The 8,465-nt window shown below is 49.0% G+C and overlaps 1 protein-coding gene across 2 annotated transcripts in view; it reads left to right on the top strand.

Annotated features, from left to right (window-relative positions):
* The first annotated feature begins 506 nt into the window (after positions 1–506).
* The window catches only part of SLC14A1 (solute carrier family 14 member 1 (Kidd blood group)), a 29,521-nt gene continuing 21,562 nt past the window's right edge, over positions 507–8,465 (top strand). Inside the window, exons 1-4 of one of the 2 annotated variants that reach the window (XM_017344141.3) lie at positions 545–615; positions 4,105–4,256; positions 7,319–7,475; positions 8,036–8,225. In XM_017344141.3, coding sequence (XP_017199630.1) covers positions 7,340–7,475; positions 8,036–8,225 — 326 coding nt within the window. In that variant the 5' untranslated portion in view covers positions 545–615; positions 4,105–4,256; positions 7,319–7,339. Of the gene's footprint in view, positions 616–4,104; positions 4,257–7,318; positions 7,476–8,035; positions 8,226–8,465 lie in introns of both variants that reach the window. The other variant, XM_008261252.4, reaches the window with a different exon arrangement.

Below are 8,465 nucleotides of genomic sequence, written 5' to 3'. Positions count from 1 at the left end.
CACCTGGGAAGAGAGACATTCCAGGGAAAGAAGAGCAAGGGGGCGACTGGTTTACAGAAAACTGCTGGTAGACACCTGTCCTCCCACCATTCCCTCAGGCCTCACACCTGTGCAGAAACTGTGTCTGGTGCAAGAAAATTCCACCTGAGGAGCCTTCACCTGCTCCCACTCTGCCTGACCCGCGGCTTTTACTGAGTGACACCGTGTGGATCCCTTTTGGTTACAGATCTCCCAAAGTCACATCAGGGTGAGGGAGGGGGCGGGAGGAAACAGCGTGGACAAGGAAAAGATGACTGTGAGTAGGATCCTCACTGGCCAAAGACCTCACAACGCCGTGGAAACGATGGCAAGGCACTTGGCACCTGATCAAGAACAGAGGAGAGAGAGAGGCAGCAGGTCCTGCAGCCAGGGGACCAGTTCCCCAGCATTGCTTTGGCACCAGAGCCCGAAGTGGGAGGAGAAAGCCAAGTGCACGGATGTGCAGAGTGGGGCTGTGGGTATAAAGCCGCTGGGTGCCGGCCCCTGGCACTATCTTTTCTGAGACACTCGCCTTCTCATAGAGCCCAGCAGGCCTGTATCAGCCACCGCCTTCTGCCGGGGGGAGCCAGCTGCAGTGTAAGTGCCCTCTTTTCTAAGAAATTCCAACGGATCGCTCTGTTTGGGGCTTGTCTTCTACATCCTAATTTTTGCTCTTTGTCCCTTTTTCTCTTTTTCATGGACAAAGAGCTCTCACGTTGTTGGGAAGGTGTAGAAGCAGCAGGTTGGTTCTGATAGACTGCAGAGCAATTTCCCACAGCCACAGCCTCCTTTCTGGCAGCTTAGGAGCAATGGCTTGACCCCTGATGTCAGCAGCAAGGTGGGAGCCGTACCTGAACCGAGGTGCAAGGGGGGGTTTCGGCAGGGTGTCCATTGGATGAGCTGAATGGCTCTGAGCCCTTCAGTGCTGTTAAAGTTCCAGGCTGCGTCCTGGGGACAGCTGGGCTGGAGACAAGCACCTGTATGACTCAAAGGGGAAAGCAGGGGAACTGGGCATGGCCCTTCCGAAGCCTGGGTTTATTATGGACCTTTCTGCATGTGCTGTCTTGTTCAAGGGAGGGCGCCGAGGGGCCCCCGGGGGGAACTAGTCAGTGGAACTGGGCAGCTCCCACCGCTGCACCTTCCAGCATGTGGATTCTAGAGGCAGTGTGTTCCATGCAGGGAAGTGCTCCACTTGGGAGGCAGGAAAACCCGACAGCATGTTCCTCGTCTCCGATTACACCTTTAAAGGAAATTGAGCAACTCCTGGCATTTAAACTCAATCCTCCCCCCTCTGAAATAAAGACTAAATGCTGAACAAATGTCAGTGCTGAGTCTCCTTGCATGTTCAAACTCTTTCTTCCATATCCATACCCAAAACTCTGCTGTTTTTAAACTGATCCCTGAGGCATGGAAAATTGAATATTTTCAGGCCCCTCTAGTTGTACAAATTTCTAATATGTGTTGACAAGAGAATGAGTTTGTGTTGCCAGGGCGTATCGGGGCCAGCACTATGGTGTAGCAGTTTAAGCCATTGTCTGCAGCACCAGCATCCCATATGGGCATCAGGTCACCTACCAGCTGCCCCACTTCCCATCCAGCTCCCTGCTAATGTGCCTGGGAAAGCAGCAAAGCATGGTCAAGTCATTGAGCCTCTGCACCCACATGGGAGACCTGGAAAAGCTCCTGGCTCCTGGCTTCAGCCTGGCCCAGCCCCAGCCGTTGTGGCCTTTTGGGGAGTGAATCAGTGGATGGAAGACTTCTCTCTCTCTCTCTCTCTCTCTCGCTGTATAACTCTGACTTTCAAATAAATAAAAATCTTACAAAAAAAAGAGGGCATATCAGTTGATTGACATCCTGATATCGCCTCGTACTAAAATCAGTAATGGTCTGCAAAGTGATTGCCAAGTCCAAGCTCTCCAGGTGCAGCTTCCTGAATATCCAGGGGATGTTAAGTTCAGCACAGGCGCACGCATGCAGGCAGGAGAGGCAGGCTCCCTCGGAGGCACAGGGAGATGTTTGTGTATCAGAGAGCAACTGCTTCCAGCCAGTGCATCAGGTGCAATGGGACAGTAGGGCCCACTACTGTTGTTCAACCCCAACCCTACAGTTGTTCCAAAGCCATGGTGAAGCGAGGCTGTGTCTCCTCCCTCACTGAGCTCTGGCACTTGCTACAGACCCTGGCACATAGAAGTTGTGCCTTCACTGTGACTTGGATGGAACGTTCCCGGCCCCAGACTGGAAAACAAAGAACTAGCAGGGCTCACCTGTTCTGCAGGGGCTGCCTCTGCCGGCTGCTTGCCCGGGGAACTTGCGGGGGCCCCACTCGGAACCTCTGTTTCCTCTGAAGGCTTGAACCATGTGGTCTCTAAAATCAGACCAGCTTGTTCTCAAATTGGTCTCTTGGCTCTGAAAAATGCACTGAGTGATTGTTGAGCTCAAGTTGTGTTCTCTGATTTGTGTGTGATTTTGGTGAAGGGAAAGATGGGCTCCGGGCAGGCATCTACACAAGGAGAGAGTGACAGCCCCTACTGGCCTTTTTCTTTCCTTTCTTCCCTCATTCTTCATTCTTTTTCTTTCTTTCTTTCTTTTTTTTTTTTTTTTTTTTTTTTGATAACCTAATATGAGTTCTACCCTTGGGTTTCTTCATGGTGTTTTTTTACCAAACAAAAATATTTACTATTATGCAACCCTCAGACACATCAGTTTGCTCACACACACAGACACAATCACACACACACTCATGTTTTTCCTAAGACATGTCTGAAATATTTTCCACAATTGTGAATTTTTCCAAGTCACTCTGGTAACATTTTCAGGTCTCAAACCAAGCCAATATAAGAAAGTAAAAATGAATACAATGGAGAGAAACACAGAAATGCCACAGATACGTTCTCTGGAACTTCTTAAGGAAGAATGATATCCTTGGATGCAGTGGAAGACATTTTAAAATGGGAAATTTATTTAAAAAGAACAGCTATCTTTAATATATCCAATTAAGACTTGTTAGTAACAACATGTTGTTCAGTATTTAAAGGCTCCCACCGGCACTGTAGGCAGCGGCTTTACCTGCTGCATCACAGCACTGGCCCCCTAAATTCATGTTTAAATACAAGCAGGGAAAAGCCATTTATCCATCTCTGGGGCTGGGCTTTTGCTGCACCATAACAGGTATGGCTGTTGTCACGATAGAAAACAACCTGCACCATGCTTCCGTCTCACTTTTAAGAAGGAACAAGCTGAGGCCACCCGTTGCCTCGGTGCTGCTGGTCCCCATGGAACCCTTACAGTTTGTCCCCTCACTTTCAAAGCCACATCCTGGCCCTCCAGAACCAGTCTCAGACCAGCCAGCCTCCTTCCAGTGCAGAAACAAGCGGAGCAGTACGAAATCCACGCAATGGGCTCTGCTAGGGTGGTTGAGCACGGCTTTCTGTTTGCTTCAGCAAGATGAGCACTCCGTTTCTGCAGTCAACTCCTTGTCTCCCTTCCACCTGCAAATTCTTCACCCATGCGGAAGGACTTGTGGGGCCACATCTTTCCTCTCCAGGAACCCATTGTGTGCCCTCCTGCCTCCCCGTGCTCAGTGGAGCCAAGATATGCATCCTGCTGAGTCACACATTTTCGTCCTTCGTTATGCATGGAGAAAAAGCAAGGATAAAGGGTGATCTTTGGTGGCTCTGGTAACACCCGTGGAGGTCCTTTTTGGAAGACCCTGTTTGGAAGTGAAGTTGGTGAGGCCAGGTGCAGAGACTTCATCTCCAGGCTAAGCTTGAGCCTGAAAATGCACCCCAAGGCCGGGTGCGTCTCCTTTGTGCAGCCTCCATCTCAACAGACTGGGGTACCTGCTGCAAGCTCTGCTGTGTCTTTTTGGAGCAGACCTGGGGAGCAGAGTCAGCAAGCTCTTCTGAGCCACGCAGCCCCGGGCTGAGCCAGAGGCACGTGGCAGTCACCTTAGTTTCGGGTCTGGAACTTTGAACTGGGGAGTTCTGACACCCCCTGGAAAGGCTGGGAAAACACAGTCTGGGGTTTTTTAGATTTCTCCTGCTTCTATTTTATTCGAGTTCCTTTTCTTTCCTTGCCCTCTCTTAGTTGAAATGCAATAGCCTACTCGGTCGGGATTGAGACTTGAGCAGCAGCAGCCTTGCATTGCCTTCTCACATAGGATGTGTGACTTCTTGAAGCTCCCTGAAGACACGCAAATGCTCTAGCAGGATAAAATTCTACTAGAGTGAACCCCAAGTGTAAGTTACTGATTTCTCCTCATCAGTCTCATGCCTGCATTCTGGAGCAAGTAATCGGGGCTCCCAGAGGCTCCATGCGAACTCAGCAGTGCAGAGTCGATAGCTCCTGAGACTCTGGAACTGCAACTGCTCTCTACTCAAGCGAGGAGGAGACCCTGTCTGCGCCCTGCCAGCACTCCAGCCCATCCCGCTCTGTGCATGTTGGAGACGCACGCTGCAACCAGCCTTCTCTAGGCTGGGCTGTGGAGTCGGACGGTTTAACCTTTACCTAACCTCGGGCGGCTCATCGGAGGACTCACGCCATTCAGGCTCTCGATCACGTCCAGCCAGTTATATTATCGGGTTTCGGATCTGTGTCTCTGGAATCTCTGAGGTGGTGGGGTATTAAAAGCCCTCTAAAGTAAATACAAACATGACCTTGTTTATTCTGGGGTTTGTTCCTGTAGCTGATGGAAAGTGCCACTTTCAGGTCTTCCCTGGACCCTGCCACGTTTAAGACCTGCTGCGTTCAGCTCCAGAGATTCAAGGCGGTTGTCTCAGGGCTTGTTGCTGGGCTGAAGCTCCATGCCTCTCAGACGCTGGGGTGGCTTTGAAAACAGGCCATTGTAGCTGAGGAAGGAGCTTAGCAAGCTCCTGAGATTTAAAGAGGAAGATAACTGGAAAAACATGATAGCTATTGCTTGGCTTATGAAATCAAAGGCAACTCTTTGTAAATGCTTAATTATCTGAACAATTTACAGCTTTAACTACGAAACCAGCTGAGCTCCATATGGCCTTGGTTTGGTTCCTGACTTCCAGCAGTTTTCAATTTCAGAATATCTTAATGCAAAGATTCATTGGAAGTCTCACACATGTTGGCTTCTAACATTGTTCTGCCAAGACAAAATGACCCGGGTCTGGAATGCTTTGTATAAACAGCTTCTACTTTGGGCAGTGATTAATGGTTCCCCATTGTTTAAAAAAGCAGGATGGCAAGTTGGGCAGTGAAGTCATGTAGCGGAAATGCAATTGTTATTCAGTAATAAATCAGTTACCTACATTGATTTCTGTGCTAGAATTAACAGATGCCAAAACTAGCATCAGGATTAAAACAAAGAGTAAGAAATATGTTATCTGCTAATAGGTACTTGATGACTATGGTAAATGGAACAATTTATCATAGATGAAGCCCAAAACAGCCCCAAGGACCCCTTGTTCACAGCCTGGCCACGAGGAGAGGATGAGCTAGTTTATCTGTGTGGTCTTTGGGTGTCTCTTTGGTCCTGTCTTCTATGACTGTGGCTTCAACACTCCGCAGTTACACCTTCTGGGGCCTGATGGCTGATGGGTTCCCCCACTTCCCACAGAGCTGGCTGTGCTCTGGGCTTTTCTGCACACTCCAGGTGGTCTGGCCGTTGTCTTTTCCCCTCTGCCTACCTCTGGGATTACGTCACTGGGATTTTTGGTATCTGCCATCGGCACCATGAAACTCTCGTTTTACCATGAGAAATGCACAGTCCTGTAGTAAACCCAAGTCATGGTATATCTTAGGTGTTTTCCTGGAACCTGCTTACCTGTATCACGCCCTGGACATTCTTACACCATACAACCCTGAGGTTACAACCCTGGCTTTGGCAGCTTTGTCTACATCCACCTGTCCCAGTTTCCCTCCCTTTTGTCAAACATCATGCCTACCTGTTTTAAGATATTTAAATAATAAATTCCAAATGTAAAAAATATCTGAGGCAGTTGCGTGTAGACTAAATTCAAGCAATCTTGAACTTGGAAGGGGCAAGTACCTTAAACTATGTCAACACACACTGACTGGTTTTTAAATGTCTTGCCTTTTGAACCTCCCTTTCAAAACTCTACATCATTTTTTTTTAATTTCCAAGACAAGGCTGCTTGTCTTGGAAAGTGACTGAGCCAGCGCCGCGGCTCACTAGGCTAATCCTCCACCTTGCGACGCAGGCACACCGGGTTCTAGTCCCGGTCCGGGCGCCGGATTCTGTCCCGGTTGCTCCTCTTCCAGGCCAGCTCTCTGCTGTGGCCAGGGAGTGGAGTGGAGGATGGCCCAAGTACTTGGGCCCTGCACCCTATGGGAGACCAGGATAAGTACCTGGCTCCTGCCATCTGATCAGCGCGGTGCGCCGGCCACAGCGCGCCGGCCGTGGCGGCCATTGGAGAGTGAACCAACGACAAAGGAAGACCTTTCTCTCTGTCTCTCTCTCTCTCACTGTCCACTCTGCCTGTCAAAAAATAAATAAAAATAAATAAATAAATAAAGGAAAGTGACTGATCGGTCCGTATTAGGGAGCAGGCCATTTTGTAACCTGATGGCTTCCTTCTTGAATTGACAGCATGAAGTGGAAGACCCTAATCTTAGCTCTTTCTATATTATTATCTGACTCATTATGTTGAAATCAACAGTTTTCAGAATTGCTAACCAGACAGAGCTCCTTGAATGCAGGAAGTAGATGCGGAACAATTGCTTGTTCCACAAAAACTGATCCTTAGGAAATTAAAAGACCAGAACTAGGGCTGCTGTTGTAGTGCAGCCATTAAGTCACCACACGGGATGCCCATGTGCTCTATCAGAGTACCTGGATTTGAGTCCCACCTCTGCTGGTACACACCCTGGGAGGGAGCAGGTGATGATTCAACTACATGGGCCCCTGCCTTCCCTGTGGGAAACTCAGAAGAAGTTCATGAGTCTTGGCTTCAGCCTGGCCCAACTCCAACTATTGCAAGCATTTGGGAAGTGAAAGACAGCTCATTCACTCTCACTGTCACTATGCCTTTCAAATAAAATCAAAATAGCTAAACATTAATAAAGGGGAGGGGTGCAGGGCCAGAACCTTCTCATGGTAGCATGAGGGGCATTGATGACAAAGGCAGGGTAGGGGTTGGGTTATAATTCCCATGGGGAGATTTTAGGAGGAAAACGGTGCTTTCTTTGTCCCATGGGACATCCTGGTCCAGGTGAATGCCTTTTAACTCATCTTCTGTGGCTACTGGCCCAAAGCGGGTGCCGATAAATATCCCCACTGAGAGGTATTCATGAGTTCTGTCCTTCCCCCAAGGAGACAGAAGAAGAGCTTGCCATGGAGGATCTCCCCACTATGGTTAAACTGGACCACAGTGAAAACCAGATTTCACCATCTCGAGGCAGAAGATGCATCCCCAAGGCACTTGGCTATGTCACCGGCGACATGAAAGAATTCGCTGAATGGCTTAAAGGTATTTATGCTTTCGACTCTTGTAGAGATGAGATGGGTGGAACTTGGGAAAATGGTTTACTTCTACTTCTATCTTTAGTTATATTTCCCAACCTTTTGTCTGTTTCTTTACTCTGCAGTCTTCTACTTGCAATCTTCTAACCTGCAACCCTCTTCACACCTCTTTTTATGGAAACAGTGGTCAGAGCCAGAGTCTAACTCATATGACAGGAAGGCTTTTTGGCTTCATCCTGGAATTTCCTTACTTAAAGCTAAAACTTTGCTATTGGTAACTCATTCCTTTGGCTTAAGCATCTGACCATGTAAGTGTGGTAAGTACCTTAGATGCTTTCTGGAGCTTAGATACCAGCAGGAGCTATGTTGAGCACAAAGAATCAATGTGCTCAGGGATCTGGGTGCCACTGGAGGGTCAAAGGGCTCAGAGAGAAAAGGCTTAAAGAAACAGCAAAAGTAGGTTTCACCTCCAGGGATGTTGACGGTTTTGCTCAGGGTGGGCCCTGGCATTGCACGGGAGCATGGCTCATCTTGCATTCTCAGCTCTGCTCATGTCATCTCTTTCAGACAAGCCTGTGGGACTCCAGTTCATCAGCTGGGTTCTCCGGGGCATATCCCAAGTGGTGTTCGTCAGCAACCCCATCAGTGGCATCCTGATCGTGGTGGGGCTCCTGGTCCAGAACCCCTGGTGGGCTCTCACAGGCTGTGTGGGTGCAGTGGTCTCCACCCTGACTGCCCTCTTGCTCAGCCAGGACAGGTAGGCACAGCTATCCAGGCCTACTCAGCTCATTTCTGGGACACGGGAGCCAACGAGTGACTGGGCAGCAGTGACAAAGCCACGCCCTTCCTGAGAGAAACAACCTTTATTCCACAGCACTCTGTATTTGCCTTTTGTCAGAGGTCAGGGAAGCACTGAGAGTCTTATTCTGAATCAGAGGCCAGTCTGAATGATGCCACATTCTCATGGCAGTGATGACCAGGAGAGATTCTAAAGGAG

The sequence above is a fragment of the Oryctolagus cuniculus genome, chromosome 10 (genome assembly GCF_964237555.1).
Source record: "Oryctolagus cuniculus chromosome 10, mOryCun1.1, whole genome shotgun sequence".
NCBI lineage: Eukaryota > Metazoa > Chordata > Mammalia > Lagomorpha > Leporidae > Oryctolagus > Oryctolagus cuniculus.
This window is presented reverse-complemented; position numbering and strand designations above follow the sequence as displayed.